The sequence below is a fragment of the Giraffa tippelskirchi genome, chromosome 7 (genome assembly GCF_054371585.1).
Source record: "Giraffa tippelskirchi isolate mGirTip1 chromosome 7, T2T-mGirTip1v1.2.pri, whole genome shotgun sequence".
Lineage (NCBI taxonomy): Eukaryota > Metazoa > Chordata > Mammalia > Artiodactyla > Giraffidae > Giraffa > Giraffa tippelskirchi.
The window spans coordinates 35484019-35505232 of NC_137281.1; the positions used below are offsets into that span (position 1 = coordinate 35484019).

General features: G+C 52.6%; 1 protein-coding gene across 10 annotated transcripts; it reads right to left on the reverse strand.

Annotated features, from left to right (window-relative positions):
• Window positions 1–60: 60 nt before the first annotated feature.
• Window positions 61–21214, reverse strand: DRC7 (dynein regulatory complex subunit 7). Of its 10 annotated transcripts, none has more exons than XR_014060192.1 (18): window positions 21178–21214; window positions 17994–18225; window positions 17229–17403; window positions 15997–16122; window positions 15067–15261; window positions 13005–13163; window positions 11683–11901; window positions 10637–10765; window positions 7039–7111; window positions 6069–6197; window positions 5735–5863; window positions 4541–4761; window positions 3522–3737; window positions 2908–3018; window positions 2647–2819; window positions 1627–1851; window positions 605–744; window positions 61–349 (listed from the first exon to the last, which is right to left on the reverse strand). XR_014060192.1 is itself a non-coding variant. In XM_081512422.1 (18 exons), the coding sequence occupies exons 1-18, from the start codon at window positions 21197–21199 to the stop codon at window positions 256–258; spliced, it is 2610 nt and encodes an 869-aa protein (XP_081368548.1). In that variant the 5' UTR covers window positions 21200–21214; the 3' UTR covers window positions 61–255. The 10 variants fall into 10 exon arrangements, 9 of the variants coding, with proteins under 9 accessions (XP_081368548.1, XP_081368546.1, XP_081368545.1 ...); XM_081512422.1 differs by having other exon boundaries at window positions 1627–1821; window positions 2709–2819; window positions 13017–13163; window positions 17229–17349; XM_081512420.1 differs by having other exon boundaries at window positions 1627–1821; window positions 2709–2819; window positions 17229–17349.

Genomic DNA, 21214 nt, shown 5'->3' on the forward strand with positions numbered 1-21214 from the left:
GGCCATAGATAAAGAAGGGAAGGAGGAAAAGGCTGCTGCTGGAGTCTGTGAAACATGAGGTACGTGTGGCAAATGGCAAGTGTTTATTTACAGGCAAATTAGGAAAAGCAGGAAGGTAGTGTGCCTGAGTGGATGGTCATTAGCTGGGCGTAGGGAACACGAGGGCCAGGCTTTGGGGGAGGTTTCTTTCTCCGGCAGCTTTGCTGAGGCCTCAGGAGGGACTCAAAGGACCACAGGTGTAGGGGGTGACGAGCATCAAACAAAGACTTTAAGTAACTCTACCAGGCGTGGGTCCTTGTAGAGCTTTTCCTCCAGAGCCAAGTACTTCAGTGGGGCCAGCTCCTTGTGTCTGAAATCAGAGGGAGGGGTTACAAAGCTGGTACTGGTGGTCCAGTGGTTAAGAATCCTTCCATTGCAGGGGACATGGGTTGGATCTCTGGTCGGGGAACTGAGATCCCACATGCCGCAGGGCAATTAAGCCTGCGTGCCACAACCGGAGAAGCCTATGCACCGCAATGAGGACCCAGCACAGCCAAAAAAACAAAAGCTGGTGCTCCAACATCCTTGTGGGTCCTCTCGGCTCCCCCCACCCCTGCCTCCTCACCGACTGAGCCGCTGCTCCAGGATACGGATGCGGAACATGGCCTGAGAGCAGTAACTCAGGTATAAGTCTTCATCCTCAGGCGTCAGGGTCACCTGATTCTCCTGATACCACTGCTGCTTCTTCTGCAGCTCTTGAGTCTCCTGTGGGCACAGGGAAGGAGACCAGGAGGGCTGACCCAGACTGCAGGCTGACCACCCCCACCGCACTGGGCATCAGACAGCCCCACAAGGTCAGCCCCGCCACCCCTTCTCATAGAAGCCAGAGAAGCAGAGGCAGGAAACACTGGGGCCTTGTTTAGAGGGATATATGTCCACGAGGACTTCCCAGGTGGCTCAGTGGTAAAGAATCAGCCTGCCAATAGAGGAGACGAGGGTTCAATCCCTGACTGGGGAAGATCCCCTGGAGAAGGAAATGGCAACCCACTCTAGTATTGTTGCCTGGGAAATCCCATGGACAGAGTACCCTAGTGGGCTACAGTCCATGGGGTCAGAAAGAGTCAGACACAACTTAGCGACTAAACAACAAAAACATGTCCACGAGGTTAGAGCAGGAGTCAGGACTGAGAGCCACATGACTCTGGTCAAAGTACATTTTCAGAGCTTCCAATCTGTCGTCTGCAAAATGAAGGTCATTGCACACACCCCCACCCCCACCACCATAGAGCTGTTTGTGAAGATTAAATAAGATAATGCAGGGGAACTACATGGTGTGTATCTGACCAACAGAAATGGGTCAAAAACTATAGGAGTTGTTATAATGCTCCAGCAAGCCATCCACCCCTCCATCCCTTTGTTCACCCCTCCGTCCCTCTGTTCACTCATCCACCCCTCCATCCACTCTTCCACCAAATAAACAAGGATGAGGAAAGACAACTTGGTCCTTTGGATGCACCAAGCACTGACCTCCTCCCCCTCCGCCCATTAGTCCCTCACAAGTCTATGAGATGGTGAGCCAGCAGCCCTGGGCCGGTTTTCCGGTGGAGGATGCTGAGGTCCCCACCCCTGCCAGGGCCCTGGCTGCACCTTTTCAAACCGGGCCTGGATGAGGTTGGCTTTGTCAATGAGCCGCTGCTTGAAGTCACTGAGGCACTCATCCTTGAGGCGCACGGCCTGCCAGCGCGTTAGCTTCTCTCCAGGCGGGAGCTGTGCCAGGAACGGAGCCAGGTAGTCCAGCTGGGCCTCCACCTGCCGAAGGTGCTCCTCGTGTAACACGCGCTCCTGTAAGGGGTAGGGGGGCAGGAGGGTCAGCTAGACCAGCAGGGACTGCAGACATCCCCCAACCAGCTCTATCGAGATGTGACCACACAGAACCAGGCCTCAAACCCTCTGTGCTTGAGGCCTCAGAGGGCTCTGCGCTGTCTCCTGAGATCATGGTTATTGGTGACAGCCAACTCCTGTGTCTGTGAGTTCACACGTCTCTACTTGAGCCTCAGTACTTATCACTCAGCAGATGCTCGCTCAATAAATGGTAATAAAGCGTGGTTGTTAGCGGTGTTAAAAACTGCTGGGGAGTCCCTTTTTTCCCTTCCACCCTGTAGCTTTCTTTATGTCCTACGTTGGCCGCCAGGGCCCAGTGAAGCTGGAGATGTGGGAGTGGACATCCCCACCTCTGGGGGTCTGAGAACCAGACCTCAGGTGCCCAGTCCTGTCTTGCCAACCTCATCTATTTTTTTTTAGAAATCTCCACTTGGTTGGTGAAGGGGATTTAGAAGCTGGCCTCAAATAACCAAGCTGGGTCTTGCAACCAGAGTGGGTAATGTGAAGGCCCTGTGTGCAGGGGCCAGAGAACTCAGGCCCGTGGCCAGAGTCCACTCGCTGATACTACGAGCCCAGGTCACGACCTCCAGGGAAGCCCCCAAGTGGAGGTCTTGGCTTGGCCATAGCTCCTGGAGGTGGTGTGGGGGGACCTGGGCTATATCCTGAGCACGTGTTGGGGCGTGATCCAGGGAAATGGTCAGCTCACAGCAAAGATGACCACTGTGGTGTCAATAACTTCATCGCCTCTAAAGGGCATCCTCCCAGAATCCCTATCAACCTCAGCACCCTGGAGGTGAGGGGGTGTGGGTGGGGGAGGCGTCCGGGGGAAGCCAGGGAGCAGGGCTCACCATGGCCTCCCGGTACTCCTTGCTCTTCTCGTTGCGCTTGGTATCGTAGATGGAGATGGTCAGCGTGTGTGCCTCCTCCTCCTCCTCCCGAAGCTTCAGGATCTCCAGCACCTGAGTTGGGAAGTGGGGGCAGACATGGTTAAGACACCCCACACCCCTGCTACCTGCCATCTGCCCACTCTCCCACAGAACACCCGACCTCCAGCTCTGACTCCCAGGCCTGATGTCTGGACAACTTCTCCTCATTCTTCAGCTTCATCATGGCCTCGTACTGGTAAAGAAGCTTCTTGGTGTGTTCCATCGGCTCCACCTGGAACAACCGCCACAGTGACTCAGAGAAGCAGCAGCAACAGCTGGGGTTGTGGGCAGATTCTGGAGCCAGATCTCTTGGGTTCAAATCTTCCCCTGCCATTTTCTAGCTGTGTGACCTCCAGCCAGTTGCTTCACCTCTCTGGATCTGTTGCATCTCTAAAAACACAACTAGCAACAGAAGAGAAACGAGACTCAGAGGAGCTAAGGAATGTGCCAGCAAAGTCAGGATTGGAACTAGGAAAGCCAGCTCCGTGGAGGTGTTGAGATCTGTCACAGCCTTGGTCGCAGGATGGAAAAGGGGACGATTTTCAGAGGAGTTCAAAGAGTATTGTTCCTAGATGGGAGGTCTTGATTTTCCCAGGGGTGAAGATGAATTTCCAGGCTGGGTACCAGGGCCTTCCACCCCAGTTCTTGTAGGTCGCCGAAACAGCATGGAGGGCCCCAGGGCTCTCTCTTCACTCCACCCCATCCTGCCCCTGCCCGCCAGACTCCCGAGCCCACCTCGAAGCTGATACACATGTCAGGGGTCATGATGATCTTGTTGCCCTTGCTGTCCACCTCCGTGCGCCGCAGGAACTCGCGCTTGTTGGCCGTGATGTGGTCAGAGCGGCAGTGGTAGCGCAGCTGAATGCGCTCCTCCGCGATCAGAAACACTCGCTCGGCCACGTCCTCGTCCGCAGGCTTCGCAGGGTTGCGGAAGAATCGCTCTGTGATTTTCTGGAAGACCAGAACATGCGGAGGAGGGGGGTTGGAAAAGGGGGACTTCTGTGCCTGCCCTGACTACAGGCACAAAGGACCCTTAGGGACGCTGGGGTCTGGGGTCATTTGGGGGGCGGGGGTTCGTGTAGAACAGCCCCTCCCAGCTAGACAATGGCTCTCAAGGCCCCAGGGGTTCTCCGTGCCCGGCTGCTCCAGCCCTGTGTGGTGCGCCATTTCTTCTCTAGCTCCTTCTGCCAGATTCTGCTTGCCCACCTCCATAGATGGGGAGCTCACCACCTCTCCAGGCAGCCTGCTCTATCACTTGACAATGCTTACTGCCAGAAAGAGCTTCTTTGGTGTGCAGAGGTCAAATATAGGTGCAAAATAACTTATGATATGGAGGAAAAAGCCGCACAATTTAATGTGAAGAGGGTGATACAAGAATTTTGCGCACTTGCACACACACATACACACACACACACGCACACACAAACACAACTTAGAAAAGACTCTCAAAATCCAATCTATTAATATGTGATAATAGCTGAGAGATGGCATTCTGAGATATTTTTTACTTTTTATAATTTTACAAATTTTTAAGTGTTTAGTCAAGAGTGCGTATACACATACAAGTACATGATACCACGGTGGCCCAGTGGCTGATGTCTGGCATCAGACAGACCCGAGATAGTGTGTTTGGTAAAACAGGAAAGGTCACTCAGTAAAGAAGGCTCCCCAGAGTCGGGGCTCCTCCCCTTCAGGGTAACCTTGGCCCACCAGAGTAGGCAGACACCCCATCCCCATGTCCAGCAAGTACTTACCACCATGGGCCGGGGGTTTGACTCTGCGCTGTTCAAAGCCAGCTTCTTCATCCGGGGCCCGAAATTGACTTGGCGGTAGGAGAGGAAGTCCGGCCGCCCTTGGTAGTACTCTGTCATCGTCTTGGGCGTCTCCTCCCTCTTGATCAGGCCGTCCACGCGGGCCATTTCATAAAACTCCATGACACGGTCCATCTCAGGTTGCATGGACTTGTAGGAGTGCACTGCGGGGGAGGTGGGGGCCAGGCAACGCCTAGGTGAGCACCTGGAGCACCTGGCTTCATAACCTGACCTCAGGCCTTGGGGAGAAGCCTCATGTATGATGTCACCAATGCCCTAGAGCTAGGTGTTTAGTCTGCTTCCAGCTTTTTTGTTATTATGATCAACACCATGATGAACATCTGTTTTATGTATGTTTTCTTCTGCCTGCTATTTGTGCAACAGAACTGCTGGTCAAAAAACATATAATTGAAGGCTATCATTGATTATTTTGCCCAACCGCTCCCCAGAAAAGTTGTGCCAATTTGCTGTCCTACCAGGAATGATGGGGAGTCACTTGCTTACATGTGGTAGGGCCATTTTTTCATTTTTGCCAACTAAAAGGTTATAGGTTGGTCCCTTATTGATTTTCTTTCTTTCTTTCCCCTTCCTTCCCTCCCCTCCTGCCCTTCTTCCTGTCTCAACCAAGTGAGATTGGTCATGTTTTTAGATGTATATTGACCCTATGTTTTTCTTTTGTGAATTCTTGGATTGGGTTGTTAATTCTCTCCCAGGATATGTCCTTCCCTGCTTCCCAGCCTCCTGGGCTCATGGCCACATCTGCACTGCCACACTTCTGCCCCCTGCATCGTCCTTGTGGGAGTGCTTGTTGGTTTTCTTGTCAGCATTCTAACTCCTGTAAACGTGGCCCCAATGGGTACCTGATCCCAACCACAGCATGGGCTCTGGCCCTGCTTTACCTTTCCTGGAGGAACACTTGTCACATTTCCTTAGATTTTCTGTGCTTCCTCTGACCTCCCACACATCTGCTTTGCTTGGGGAGGCAGAGGCTATTTCTGTTGCTTGCCACCCAAGAACCCTGGCAATAAGGATGCTGGTTCCTCCCACCACGCGCCAGCTGCCATGGAAGCTGCTCTAAGGAGCACACAAGGCCCCCACCCTGGGTTCCTAGCTGGCCTAGTGATGTGGTCCACGCACCACGCAGCGCCTGGGGGTGGCCCGGCTTGAAGTAGTCGACATTCAAGCCCGTGATCTTGTTTATATGCTTCAGCTCCAACATGTCCTCCCTGTTCTGGTACCACTCCTTTGTCTCCAAAGTCTTGGTACCTGTGGGGGCCAGTCGGTGCCAGAAGCAGCCAGGCCAGGTCTCCCAGCAGCCGTCCCACCATTCCCAGCACACAGAGACCAGCAGGGCCCACAGTCACATGGATAGGGGTGGTGACATGACCGAGGTCACATAACATGTTGGGGACCCAGCTCTCCTGCCCCCTCCCCGCACCCCCGCCCCCCGCAGCCAGGGCTGCCCCCTTACACTCCAGGTCCTCATAGGTGGTGAGGCGGCACACGAGGCCGTTGTTGTTGAGGTACGGGGCCCACTTCTCCAGCTTCGCTCTCTTGTACTGTATCACCTTCTTCCCGTTTGGGCAGCGAGTCTCGAACGCTGAGGACACAAGGTGGGCTGGGGTCCTTCCTCCCCAGATTGGGGGAAGGGAAGGCCAGCCTCACCAGCCACTCTTCAGCCTCTGTTCACTGTGCTGTTTGCTCAGCTCCTCCAGCCTCCAAGCCCACTCCAGGGAGGCAGAGGGGACGAGTCACCGGGGCGGCTCCTGCCCTGGAGGACATCTCAGCTTGAGCCTGACCACACTGCACTCTTACTTCCAGACCTTGGCTGGAAACGCCATGCCCTCCTGCCCTTACTGTGTTGACTTCTTCCAATCCCTTAAAACTTAGCTTAGATGAGCCTTCCTCCCAGAAGCCCTTTCTGCTCACCTGCTCCCCAGCCTCCAACCCCCGGGTTCCCATGACACCCTCTCCAGCCCTTCCCGCCCTGATGGGCCAGTGTAGGTCCTCCCTGTGGGTCTAGGCACTCCCAGATGGAAATCTCAGCAATCAGCAGAGGTTGGCACGGGGCACAAGCATGCCCTGACCCCCTGCTTTCCCTGCCTGCCCCTTTTTGGTCCTGAGACCCCTGCCCCCCTTGGGTACTGTGCATAGTCTCCTCCTGGCAGAGTGGGGTGAGGGAGGGCAACAGCTGTGTCCCGGTCCCCAGCCCTCCAGCACCTGCCACACTCCATCACCCTGGGTCTGGTAACCGAGCCCTGTCCTGTGTGCCAGACTAGGGTCAGGCCCCTGGCTACAGAGCTGAGTGTATATGGTGGGAAGGAAGAAATGAAGAGGGTGCAGCAGGAAACGTGGGGCTGGGGTTTGGAAATGAGGGGCCAAGGCAGCTCTGCAGGCATCCCCCTGCCACAGATGTGCCCAGAGGCCCAGAGATGCTATACCTTCGGGGGAGATCTCAATCTGCTCCACCCACGAGGGTGGCATGTCGAAGCTCTTATCCTCATCTTCCTTGCCCTGTCGGGAGAGGTGGGGGTGGGGTGGGTAGTTCTGATCAGGACTGGGCCTTCTGTAGGTCGGAGCTGCTCTCTCACCCCCCAGGGCCAAGCCCCCCAAGGTGGCTTGTCAGCTCCCCCAGGGGTGCTAGAGATCTGACCTAGTGTGACCTGAGACAGGGGGGAGGAGGAGGAGCGGCTCCACCCCTCTACCCACCTGGCGTCTGGTGAGGACAGCCACGCCCTGTCCCGTGTGACCCCCCCCTCCCCAACTTCCCACAGAGGCAGGAGACAAAGCCACAGGCCTTTTGTTAAAAGAGGGGCTTCTGGAGTCAGGTGGGCCCAAGCCCCACCCTCCATCCAACACCAGCTCAGGTAAAGTCCCTTCACGGCTCTGAGTCTCAGTTTTCTAACTGCTTGGGAGGATTGACTGATAAATGCACATAAGGGTTTGGGACACTGCCTGGTTGCCCTTATTGTTTTTCTTTCTCTACGAGCCTAGTTTCCCCATCTGGCAAATAAGGCCTAGTCTAGACAAATGAACTCTCTGATAATACTGAAGGCCATAGCTAGCAGGGAAAGATTTCCCACGTTCACTGCACTCATGAGGCCTTTCTCCGCTGTCAACTCTCTGATGACGAAGAAGGCTCGAACTGCTAATAAAACATTTTCTACATTCACTGCACTTATAAGGCCTTTCTTCAGTGTGAACTCTCTGATGATTGAGAAGGCTCAACCTAGCAATAAAAGATTTCCCACGTTCACTGCACTCATAAAGCCTTTCTCCACTGTGAATTCTCTGATGATACCAAAGGCCAGAGTTAGCAGTAAAAGATTTCCCACACTCACTGCACTCATAAGACTTTTCTCCAGTGTGGATTTTCCTACCGGAACTGAGGAGGTGCATTTGATTAAAGGATGTCCCATACTCACTGCCCTTATATGGCACTTCCCCGCTGTGAACTTTCTGATGATAACGGATGCCAGCCAGAGTTATAAAACATTTTTGATATACATTACAGGCATAAGGCCTTTCTCCTGTGTGAATTCTCTGATGTCTATGGAAATTGGAGTTGTTGATAAAAGATTTCCCACATTCATTGCGCTTAGAAGGCCTTTCTCCAGTGTGAATTTTTTGATGTACATAAAAAGAGGATTTATGGGTAAAACATTTTTCACATTGAATGCATTCACTTGTAAGTCCTTTCTCCAGTATGAATTCTCTGACGTTCAATTTAAAAACAATACAAATGAATACACATGCAAAACAGAAACAAACTCAGGTTTAAGGGCTTCACTGGTGGCTCACTGATAAAGAAACTGCGTGCCATTGCAGGAGATGTGGGTTTGATCCTGGGTCAGGATGATCCCCTGGAGGAGGAAATGGCAACCCACTCCAGTATTCTTGCCTGGAGAATCCCATGGACAGGGGATCCTGCTGCTGCTGCTGCTGCTAAGTCGCTTCAGTCGCGTCCGACTCTGTGCGACCCCATAGACGGCAGCCCAACAGGCTCCACCATCCCTGGGATTCTCCAGGCAAGAGTACTGGAGTGGGGTGCTACTGCCTTCTCCGCAGGGGAGCCTGGCAAGCTACAATCTACGGGGTTGCAAATAGTCAGACACAACTTAGCAACTACATTGGACAAATGATCTTCAGGTTAGGTAACCACAGAAACTTGCATACGATTTTCTCAGTTTGAAACTTCTCCATAAATGGATACATGCAAATGCATGGCTGAGTCCCTTTGCTGTCCACCTGAAACTATCACAACATTGTTAATCGGCTATACTCCAATATAAAATAAAAAATTAAAAAAAAAAAAAAAAAAAAACTCCTTGCCAAATTGCTCAGACCTCTTGACACCCGCTTGGCTTGTCTGTTCTCATTTTGAGGTCAGAAGAGGGCGCCAGTGGTCCAGGATTTACTGCACAGTAGAGGAGGCTTTGGTCTCTAGAGAGAAGTTGCTGAGAACACTCAACACCATTTCCAGGTGGGTCTACACGTCTGTCCAAGCACATCACACCGGTGGTCTCACTTGTCCTCATGCAGCCCCAGGAGGCCGAACAGAACTGCCTTTGAGAACCCAGACTTGGGAGCCAGACTGTCAAATCCCAGCTCTGTCACTTAACTGGCTGTGTAACTTCGGGTCAGTTATTGAACTCCTCTGTGTGTAAGCCTTCCTGTCAGTAAAATGGGGCAATAATAATCATGGATGACAATGCTAGACCCCTTCACACCAGGTAGCTGTGAAGATATTGGCAAGTTAAATACCTACTGGCACTTAGAAGGGCTTCCCTAGTGGCTTAGATGGTAAAGAATCTGCCTGCAATGCAGGAGACCCAGGTTCAATCTCTGGGTGGGGAAGATCCCAACCCACTCCAGTATTCTTGCCTGGAAAATCCCATGGACAGAGAAGCCTGGTGGGCTACAGTCCATGGGGTGGCAAAGAGTCAGACACGACTGAACCACTGACACAACCGCTTTCACAGCACTTAGAAAGGGCCATATGAGTGTTACCTATGGGCTGAATTGTATCCCCCAAAACTCATATGTCCTAGTACCCAGAACCCCAGAATATGACTATATTTGGAGACAGGATCTTTAGAGAGGTATCTAAGTTAAACTGAGGTCGTTAGGTTGAGCCCTAATCCAATACGACTGGTGTCCTTATAGGAAGAGATTAGGACACAGACACACACAGAGGAAAGAGAGTGAGGACCTGGGGGTGAGCACCCCTACGAGCTAAGGAGAATCTAACCCTGCTCACAGCTCGACTTCCAGTCTCCAGGGCTGTGAGAAAAGAAATTTCTACTGTTTAAGCCACCCAGTCTGTGTTATGGCAACTTTAACAAATGAATACCCCAGTTATTACTACCGTGATGTAACTGACCCCATTCCCCCATTTTACATGCAGACGATGAAACTGAAGTTTCCAACAGTTAGGAAGTTTGCCCAAGATGTCGGAACCAGTAGCAAAGGCATCTGGGCCTCTGACTTCCACTCACACGGCCTCATGCAGACCTGCCCAGATGGCCCCTGAGTAAGAGATCAGAGATGACCAGGCCACTGACCTTCAGAAAGGCTGATAGGAGGGACAAGAAAGGTCTGAAAGTGTGTGTAGAGGATCATGGTGACTATGCAGGAGAGGCCTGGATGTGATGGATGGGTTCTGGGGCTCCCCAGGCTTGTGGAGAGGGTCTTATTGCCCTACTCCAAAGGGCAGGGCAACCCCTGAATAGGATGTGGACTGTGTGTGTGTATAGTGTGTGTGTGGGGGAAGTGGGGGTGGGCAGGAGGCCTGAATGCAAGTCCCAGCCTTTCCCTGCACCATTTGGGGGTCCCGGGCAGGTCACTGGACCTGTCTGGCCTCAGTCTGCCCATCTGTAAAATGAGGGCATGGTCCAGGCCCTTCTGCTTCAAGGAATCTATAAGTGGTCTATCTGAACTGCCCCCCCCAACCCTAGACACATACCTGTAGGGGGAAATGTGTCAGGCTGGCCTGAAGCAAGACAGGGTGTCAAGTCCCCCCACTCCATGGAGACTCACCAGGTTTTCCACGTCGTCTTCATCGTTCATCCCGTCATCCTCCTCCTCAGTCAGGGACAGGAAAGGCTTGTCGGTCCCCAAGAGCAGGTACTCCCACCTCACAGGGTCTCCCAGGTCGAAGACCAAGTCCTGATGGAGGAGGGGGTCGCTGAGCACACCCCATAGCCAGGACATCCCATTCCTGCTCCCCAGGGGCTGAGACGGGGCGGGGAACAACCAAGCCCAGGGTGAGAAGAGACCCGGCTGGGTCTCAGAGGGGCCAGAATGTGGCTCCAGGCTGCCTCTGCGAGTCCTCACTCGCCCTCCTCATCCCCACAGAGAGACGGAGGCCCTGAGGGGGCTGGGACTCCCTTCCCATGTTGGTCTCTGGGTGAGAGACTCGAAAACTCTCTGGCCTGGGATAGGCCTGGATGTGGAGCTCATTTGGCATTGTCCTTTCAGGAAGAGATGAAGTGTTGCTGTATGGCAAAAACCGGTTCAAGAAATAGAACATTATCCACGCTCCCAGAAAGCCCCCTGGTATCCAGTTACCACCTCCCTCCAAACATGTGCACATATTTTTTAACTTCTGTAAATGGCACTGAGTTTTTGTTTTTTGTTTTGGCTGCACTGGGTCTTTGTTGCCCCAAGGCATATGGGATCCTAGTTCCCCCACCAGAGATCGACCTCGCATCCCCTGCATTAGAAAGGGATTCTCAATCACAGGACCACCAGGGAGGTCCTGGCACTGAGTTTTTATACATAAATATGTATGGAAGTTCATTGAGCTGGACATGTAGGATAAGTGCATTTTTCTGCATGTATATTGCACTTCAATACAATGTTTTTTAAAAATCGAATGAACTAACAATCCACATTTTATAAGGATACAGAAACTAACAGAGTGACAATAACCATACTGGAATGGTTATGTATGGGCAAAGCAGTAGGCCCTGGGTACTCCAGGAAAAGTCCAAAGCCCCCTTGGCTGGTGGCCAGCTCGTCCCACTGCTCACACCCACCCTCCCCCACGGTGCCTGCCACACCCACCCAGGCCTGCCCAGCACCTTGCAGCAGTTCCAACAATCCTGCATGTTGACCCAGTAGTTCTTGTGATTCCAAAGGCTCTCAATTCCCAGGAAGTGATCGTCCTGGGTGCTGTAGCTGCGTGCAGTGAATGGGTCAATGAAAAAGCTCTCAGGCACCTCGCGTTTCCCCGACAACACCAGGACCCAGGAATGCACGCGGAGGCCGTGCAGGGGGTCGGTCTTTGCATTCTCCTGCTCCTGCACGGGAAAGGTGGGTGACTTCGAGGCAAATGGATGGGAAGGGGATCATCAGGGGTCCAAACATCTCCCTAGGGCTGAGGAACTGGCAAAAAAAAAAAACGAATTTTGATCCACACTGCATCTCTGGCTGACTTCGTGACCTTGAGGACATCACCCCACCTCTGAACCTGTTTTCTTATTGATAAAATGAGAGGATCTAGCTCAATCTGTGGTTTATAAACTTGACCTTTTGGAGCTCTAGGGTATCTGGGATTTATTGGCATTCTGTGTTGTGATTCTGGGTGAGATTTCATCCAAAGAAAGATAGAGGGACACCGTACGGCTGCCTTGTCTGTACCCCTGTGGGTAAAGGGTCACTGTGCCATGTTCATTATTGAATCCCCAGGGTCTACTGCATCCCGCAGTAGACCCTCAATAAATACTATATGGAAGGAAAGACAAGAAGGGAGGGAAGCAAAGTAGATGAGAGGGGTGATGAGAGTGTGGGTGGATAGGAGGAGAGATGGGAGGATGGGTGAGAGGATGGTGGGAGAATGGATGGGAGGGTGGTGGGAGGATGGTAGGAGGGTGGTGGGAGGATGGTAGGAGGGTGGTGGGAGGATGGATGGGAGGGTGGTGGGAGGATGGTGGGAGGGTGGTGGGAGGATGGATGGGAGGGTAGTGGGAGGATGGTGGGAGGGTGGTGGGAGGATGGATGGGAGGGTGGTGGGAGGATTGTGGGAGGGTGGTGGGAGGATGGTGGGAGGGTGGTGGGAGGATGGTGGGAGGATGGTGGGAAGGTGGATGGGAAGATGGATGTAGAGTGTATGCAGGTAAATCTTCAGTGAGCTCCTGGTCTGGAACAAGGAGGACACCAGAACTGCACAGCATACAATGAGTTGGCCCAGGCAGCAAAGCTCTAGTATTGGAATCTGGCTGACCACCACTGGGATTCCCACTTGGCCGGGCGGAGGTGGGGTTGGTTGGAGGGGAGAGGAGGGGATTTGAACCTGGGGGCCCATAAACAGATCCCTTCGTGACCTGTGTCTGTTTCCCCATTCCTAGCAGCCCCTTCTCTGGAGCCGAGTTCATGGCTTGAGGGCTGAGGATGGTGGACCCACCAAGAGACGTGCCTCCTCCTGCTTCTGCCGATTTTCCTCCTCAGCCTTGATTGCCCCCTGCCTCTTCACCTCCTGTTCCTGCTCAAACCTGCTGGTCAGGTCCCTGGGCGGTTTGATGGCATACTTCTTAGGGGGTGCCTTTTTCTCCTCCTTGACTGTCTGTCATGTGACAAGAGGAAAAGGATCAGCAGCCACCCATACTGCTGCTCCTGGAGTCTGCAGGCTTTCTGACCCTGAAGGCAGAAAGAGCCTCAGCTCCAGACCTGTGACTGTGGGCAAGTCTTCCTATTTCCCTAACTGCAGGATCTTCTGCAAAATTCAGTGAGAACCTTTTCCCCAGGCTTGATCTGCCAAATGAAGACAGGACAAAGCCTGTATGAGTTACCCATCCAGGCCGGAGCTCAGGAGGTGTGACTTCCATTCTTCATCGCCCACGGCCTAGACTAGCTACGATCTGGATCTGACTTAGAAAATGGGGCAAATTGTCAGCAGTCAGATTTTCCAGGTTTTGTCACTGCAGGGCTTCATATGTTGACTTGAAGTTAGAGTTTCCTGGGCTCAGAAGAACAAAGCCTCTGTGTGTGTGTGTGTGTGTGTGTGTGTGTGTGTGTGCATGAGCGTGTGTATGCAAATGTGTGCTAGGTGGCCAGAAAAATGTCCAGGAAAGGACACCACAGAAGCTGCAGAATGAGGACCTGCTATGAGGAAGAAATAGCGAATCTCCACCATTCATAGTCAGACAGACTGGGCCTCAGCCCCCAGGGACCCATTTACCAACTGTGTGACTTTGGTCACAAACACTATTTCATCTCAACACACTCACATGTAAAACACAAGAGCAATCATTCCTACCACGCAGTGCTCTTGAGAGGAGCAACCAAGTCAAGAAACGTGTAAGTGGTTTATAGAACGGAATGTTCTCAGCACCCATTAGCTATTGATATCAATTTCATAATTAAAATTTTGGCAGAGCTAAGAGGCCTGTATGCGAGTTCATAGGCCTTTGGAGCCAAAAGCAGTGATGGAGCTTTTTTTGTTCCATCTTTCTTGGGGAGCTGGGCCTGAGAGAGCAGCCTGGGCTCTTACCAGGTACCTCCCCCTCCTTCTCTACCAGAGAACAGACCTGGCAGGTATAACACAGGTGCATCATGCTGGTTGCCTCAGGTCCCTGGATCCCCTGCCCCAAGCTGCAGATACCCACAGGGCCTTGACCCTGGATCACAAAGTCCTGGAATCAATCCAGTTCATGAAAAGCATTATCTGCCTGTGCATGCATGCTAAGTCGCTTCACTCGTGTCTGACTCTTTGCGACCCTATGGACCGTAGCCTGCCAGGCTCCTCTGTCCGTGGGATTCTCCAGGCAAGAATACGGAGTGGGTTGCCATGCCCTCCTCCAGGGTATCTTTCCAACCCAGGGATTGAACCCACATCTCTTATGTCTCCTGCCTTGGCAGGCGGGTTCTTACTAGAGCCACCTGGGGAGTCTTTCTGCCTGTAGTGTGGCTATTTTCCAAATGCACAGAGATGCTTTAATGATTCCTACAATTAAATTCACATGAAAGTGTTTTGAGTGTTCACAGCCACCTCAGGTCATTATGGCGTGCTCAGTCAGCATATATAAAAGCACAACCACTGCCTGCTGTGGTTTGGCGGAGGTTTGGTGAACTTTTGTGCTGTTAAAAAGGGATCTTTTTACATGAGAGGGGGAGAAAGAAAGAACTACATGTCTGTTCATTTATCTGCTTTTTCCTTATAGGAAAATGACTGGATGGAATTTTATTGCGTGCATAGGATAAATTTGGAAGAGTTTGGCTGAAGATAGCCGCCATGTGGCATTCACTAATGTGGGGAACACAGTAGCTGAAACAGTGACAAGTGGAGAGGAGCAGCCAGTTTGGAGGAATGGGCTGTGTGCGTGAAGATGCCAAGGGGAGAGAAATCATCAGTGGTTTGATTTCAGTGGGCGCAGGTGTCCCAGTTGTAGAGCTCAGCGACAGGGGCAGGCTGCCGTAAGGATAGCGTGTCTCGCACGATGCTGAGGGCAGCAGGGGCCCAGCCGTACCTCCTTGGGCTTCATGGTGAGTGGGCACACCTCCCGAGTTAGGTCCATCTGGCACAGGTCCTGCGAGCCGTAGCCATTGACACAGTAGGCATCGTAGCCAGCGCCGATGAGCATGGAGCTGAGCAGTGTGCTGAAGTCGAAGCAGTTCCCCTTCTGGTACTTGAGCACGGTGGTCGAGGAGTACAGGTACAAGGGCTGGGCACAGCAGGCTGATCAGTACAGCAGCCCCGCTGCCCCTCGCTAGCCTCTCCAGGGCTGGGAGCCAGGGCCAGTGTGCAAGCTTGACCCCAAATGGGGCTCTTCCCCTTTGCTGGGTTAGGGAGCCTGCTAAGAATGGGGTGAAAACCACAGCCCCCGTGTCCAGAAAGTGCAATCCACATTTGCCTGTAATTCCAAGGGGCCATGGACTTCTTCCTGATGGGAAAGATCATCTGGGATGTCGAGGCTTCTGGTCTGAGGATCTTTGATCGAATGTTTTATGGTTTTATTCTGAAGTTACCCTTACCTTCTACCTCTCTCTCTCTTCTCTTTCTCCACTGTGTATGTATCCCCTTCTTTCTCTCTCCTTCCCACCCTCCATTCTTAGAGATTAAGCTGGAACATGGGTAGCCTTGGAACATGGGTAGCAGGTCCCCTCCCTCCTTTATCACCTCCTAAAGTCCTGAAAAGAAGACTCTGAAAGCCAAAGGAGGCAAAGGCATCAAAGAAGTGCGAGTCCAGAGATCAAGCATGCTGTGTGACCTCAGGCAAGTGGCTGTCTCTTTCTGGGCCTGTTCCCATCCTCCCTCCCAGCCAGGGGGTCGGTGAGGGGTTCGGCCCAGACAGACTCATAGACTGTGGCCCGAGGCGGCCAAGCCTCCTTCTCCCAACCTGCCTGGTTTCCCATCTCTGGCTTTGTGGCCTAAGGATGCAGCCCCAGGTGGTACTTACAGGTTTGAGGGGGTCAGGCAAGGGCACCATGGACAGGAAGTCAGAGACGAATTGGGCACAGGTGTCCCAGTTGTAGAGCTCAGGGTAGGGCATCAGTGTGGGCCGGATGGTTGTGCTCACGAACTTCTGCAAAGGGAGAGACCACAGGCCCTGGGGCAACGTGCCACTTGGGAGGAAATCACAGTGCTCCAAGGAAGCTGGAGACCTCGGGATGGGGCTGGGGGCGGTTCTCTAGGCCTCTCTGGGCCTCAGGTTCCTACTCAGGGACTTGGGATTTGGAGGAAGGGATTCCCTCAAGGCCCTTCTTGCCCAGATCTAGAACAATCCTGTGCTAGTGGTGTGATCACTACCTCGTCATCACCACCACCCCGCTCAGTGCCGCCAGACCCGCATCACCTCCCTGACCCCCAGCAACTCTGTGAGGCAGGCCCTGCTGACAGGTGAGGATGCCAGGGCTCTGAGAGGTGAGCTGACTTGTTCAGGTTCACAGTCAGTAGCAGAGCCGGGTCTGTATGGCTCTAGTCCACCACCCAGCATGGGGGACCTAGTGCTTCCAAGGCCTTTGAGGGGCTGCTCTGCTGCCCTGGGGCCAGGGGCCACGCCAAGGTTCCACCAGCACCAGATCACACATGGCCCTACCTAACGGGCAGCCCCCACTGATGGCTGTAGCAGAAATGCAGGTCTGGGGTTACCAGATCCAGGAGAGAGGGGACTAGGGATCCGGATGGGAACAGCTGAGTTCCAAGTGCTGGCAGTGAACACAAGGGTTACATCACCAGGTGGGCCAGATCAAATGGTCTGCAAGCCCCTGTCAGCCTATGTATGGGCTGTGGCATTGTAACTTCATGTTCATCCCCTGCCATTCCACCTACAGGTGGGGAAACTGAGGCCCAGAGAGACTCAGGGACGTGCCCTGGGTCCCAGGGTGGGAAGGAAGGAGGCCAGCGCTCAGGTCCTGGCCCGTTTTGTCTTATATCTCTGCCTTTCTCTGCACAGGGCTGGCCTCGGGGGTGGGGGACCGCACTGGGCATCCAATTGCCCCTTAGCTGGGGTGTGGGGGCTCCAAGCCACCACAGACCCCAGGGATGATGCACACCAGGCCTGTTGGGCTCTGTGGGCATTTGAGTTTATATGCTGCCCCCCCCATCCCCCACGAGAGGTCTGTGCTTGGCCCACCTCCCTCTGCCCTCTATGCTCCGGCCACAGCCTTGCCCTCTACCACCTGGTCTTACAGGCACTTCGCACTCGTTCAGTGGATGCAGAAAGAGGGGCACGCGGTCCGGGCACAGGTGGCTGTACTGGCGGGAGAAGTTGTCTGCCACCTGCAGCAGGTGTTCCTCCTTGAGCGTGTTGCTTTGGTAGGAAAGGGGCAGCTTAGAGATGTCGATAGTGTCCTTGGTGAAGGTCCTGTGTCCACAAGAGGGTGGTATCAGCCTGCGTGGGGTTGGGCCTGGCACACAGGGCGCCCTCCACCTATCTTAGCTGCCACCGGCTCTACTCCATCCTCATTTAATCCTCATAACTGCTTAGGAGGGAAGTGTTGTTCTTATCAGCTGCTCTTTTATTTTTTAATCTATTTTTAATTGGAGGATAATCACTTCACTACGTTGTGTTGATTTGTGCTATACAACAACCGGAAGGATACATATGTCCCCTCCCTCTTGAACCTCCCTCCCCTCTCCATCATCCCACCCCTCTAGGTTGTCACAGAGCACTGGGTTGATCAGCTACCCCTTTAAACAGACAAGGGAAATGATGCACAGAGAGGCTGAGTGGCTTGCCCAAAGTCACACAGCTAGGGAGGGGCAGAGTGGAGACTTGTACCGGACAGCCTAAAAACCCGGTCCTCACTCTTAACCGCCTCCTTCTACGTCCCCGTGCTGCCTCCCAGCCCAGGCATCACCATTCTAACCTGCTGTCTCTCTGCCCAGCCCTGGTCTGACCCCCGCCGGGGTGGCTGGGCCAAAGCCCCCTCCCTCCCCATCCCTGACACTCACAAGAGCTTCTCCGGGACAGAGACCTCGATCTCTGACAGCTTTCTCTCCAGGTCTCTGAGCATCTCCTGCGTCATGGTGGTTTCCCCTCTCTGCACCTCCATCGGCCTCTTTGTTTTCTCGCCCCTCTCGGCCCGCTCAGCTGCCTCTTCTCGCTCCGCCGCCTCTTCCTCCTCCACTTTCTCCTTCAGGACCTCCATTCTGGTGTGTCTCTGACGGTCTAGAGAGGACGTCGCTGCAGGAGGATTAAACACACTCAGAATGGCCAATTTCAGGCCAGAATGGAGTCAACACCACCTGTGTCCCTGGGTGGTACTTTGATGTAATTTAGAATTCAGGGGTCCCCAGCCTCTGGGATCTAATGTCTGATGATCAGAGGTGGAGCTGATGTCATAATCATAGAAATAAATTGCACAATAAATGTCATGGGCTTGAATCATCTCGAAACAACCTCCCTCCACCCTTGGTCCGTGAAAACATTTTCTTCCATGAAACTGGTCCCTGGTGCCAGAAAGGTTGGGGACTGCTGGTTTAGATCACAAAAGAAGGAGGCAAGACACTCTTAAACATCTTTTCTATCAGAGAGAAAGTCTCTATATGGTGCGAGCACAGCTGTAACACCTTTATGACATTTGCAAATTTCCCCTTAAAGCAGAGACAACGCAGGTCACACGTTGAGACTATTGTCAGGGCAGGAGCAGGTAGCTGAGATTTATTAACTTTGCTTTGCTTTTTATATTTATTCTGCCAGTTACTTTCTCCTTCTGGCAGGTGATGTTAATGCTGTATGGATAGTATTATGAAGTTTCCTATTAAATATATGTATGAAGTCCAGTAAGTCTAAATTTAAAGAAATTTATTCATACTTATATTTTAGACCTCTTAGATATGACACCTATCTGCTCAGTCACTAAGTTGCTAACAGGGCTGGTTCCCAGTGCCTCACGAGACTGGGTGGCACCATGGTTGGCAACACTGGAGACAAGCAGTTGTTTAGTCACTCAGTCGTGTCCGACTCTTTGTGGCCCCACAGACTGTAGCCCACAAGGCTCCTCTGCCCATGGAGTTTTCCAAGCAAGAATACTGGAGTGGGGTGCCATAATGTACCCCAGGGGTCTTCCCAACCCAGGTATTGAACCTGTGTCTCCTATGTCTCCTGCATTAGCAGGCAGATTCTTTACCTCTGGCGCCACCTGGGAAGCCCATTCATAATAGCAAGGAAGAAAAAAAAGAGAGGTAGCATCACCAAACTTGGAACACAGAGAGGGCAAGAATGGGGCTGCCACTAAGGCACCTGAATAAGGGGCAGGTGGCAGTGACACACACTCTTTTGGCCAAGCCCTTGCATCATCTCTCAGGATGGAGGACCTTTGTGGGGGGGGGGGTGGTAGATGGACACACTGAAATGCCATATATGCTCATGTGCCCTAGGGAAGGCCTTGTCTGCAGCCAGAGAGCCCAGCCTCACTAAAGTGGACCAAAGATCCAGTCCCCTTATAATTTCCGAAGCGATAAGAACACCAGGCACATCTTTTATTTTTCTGTTTCAGCAAGGCTGGGTGACCCCGTGGATGACTCCCTGATGGGGACGAGTCACCAGAAAGACCAAGCCATGACTAGAAGCTAGTAATTTCCAGCCCCTCCTCCATCCTCCAGAGAGGAGAAAAGAGTAGAAATGGAGTTAATAATTGATCAAGCCTATGTGAGGAAGCCTCCATAAGACTCGCAATAATAGGATGTTCAGAGAGCCTCCAGGTTGGAAAGGCAACGTCCTCTTCACGGACAGAAACTCCTGCACTCAGGACCTTCCCAGACCTCGTATTACGTATCTCTTCATCTGTCTGGCCATCTGTGTCCTCTACCATGTCCTTTAATAAACTGGTAAATGTATTGAGGTGTTTCCCTGAGTTCTCTGTGCCTCTCTAGCAAATAAATAGAATCTGAGGAGGGGGTCATGGGAACCCCCAATTGGTAGCCACTTTGGACAGAAGTTGTGGGTAACCCGGGGACTGACTACTTGCTTGCTATTGGCATCTGAAGTGAGTGGGAAGAGTCTCATGGGACTGAGCCCTTAACCTGTGGGATCTAATGCCATCTCCAAGTAGGTAGTGTCAGAATTGAGTTGAATTGTAGGACACCCAGATGGTGTCATGGAGAATTGCTTGGGACTTCCCTGGTGGTCCAGTGGTTAAGAATCCTCCTTGCAATGCAGGGGACATTAGTTTGATCCCTAGTGAGAGAACTAAGATCCCACATACAGTGGAGCAACTAAGCCCATTCCTCAAAACTACTGAGCCCATGCACCACGACTAGGGAGTCCGTGTGCTGCAAAGAAAGATCCCACATGATGCAATGTAGATCTGTGTGTGGTGCAACTAAGAACTGACACAGCCAAATAAATAAATGAATATTAAAAAAATGAATTATTCAGTGAGGGGAAAACCCACATATTTGGTAAACAGAAGAGTCAGAAGCAAAGAGTTTTGTCTGAGTAGTAAAGGAGACACACAGAAGGTGGAAGACTGAGTTTTTCCATTATGGACCCTATGAGGCAGATACTATTATGATACCCACTTTTCAGAGGAGAACACTAAGGCCTAGAGAGGTTAAGTGCTTGGCCTAAAGTCACAGAGCTAATAAGGAGCAGACCTGGGGTTTGAACCTGTATATTTCTGGCTCTGAAATCCATGCATTTAAGGGCCTAATGAAATGTAGAAATCCTAGAAGGAATGGATGGCTTAGTGGAGGGGGAGTGAGTAAGCAAAGACATAGGAGGGGAAGAGGCCAAGGTGTCAGCGGGCAGCCAGTAAGATGGGCTCTGAGCCAAGGTCACAGAACACGTCATCAGAGGTGGAGCTGAGCCAGAACTTGCAATGCTTATTCCCTGCATCAGCCTGCCCCGTCAGCTAAAGCACAATTTAGGGAAGGCAATCCTGCCTTAAAGTTCCCCCAGCTCTGTGCCCAGCAGCGCTCCCCACCCCACAAGCCCTTCCCTGCGTCTTTCTCCCTAGCAGCAACCTCCCCTTCACCATCACACACACACAAACACACACACACACTGAAAACTTCCCCAGAAAGTTTGGGGTTGAAAGCCCCGAGGCAGAAGACTCCCCCTTACCACCAGCGTCCTCGCCCTCCCCCCTGCCGGGTGGGGTTCAGCCACTCCACACCCCTGCTCCCATCTCACCCTTGAGGACAGCCTGCACCATCTGTTAGCCTGTCTC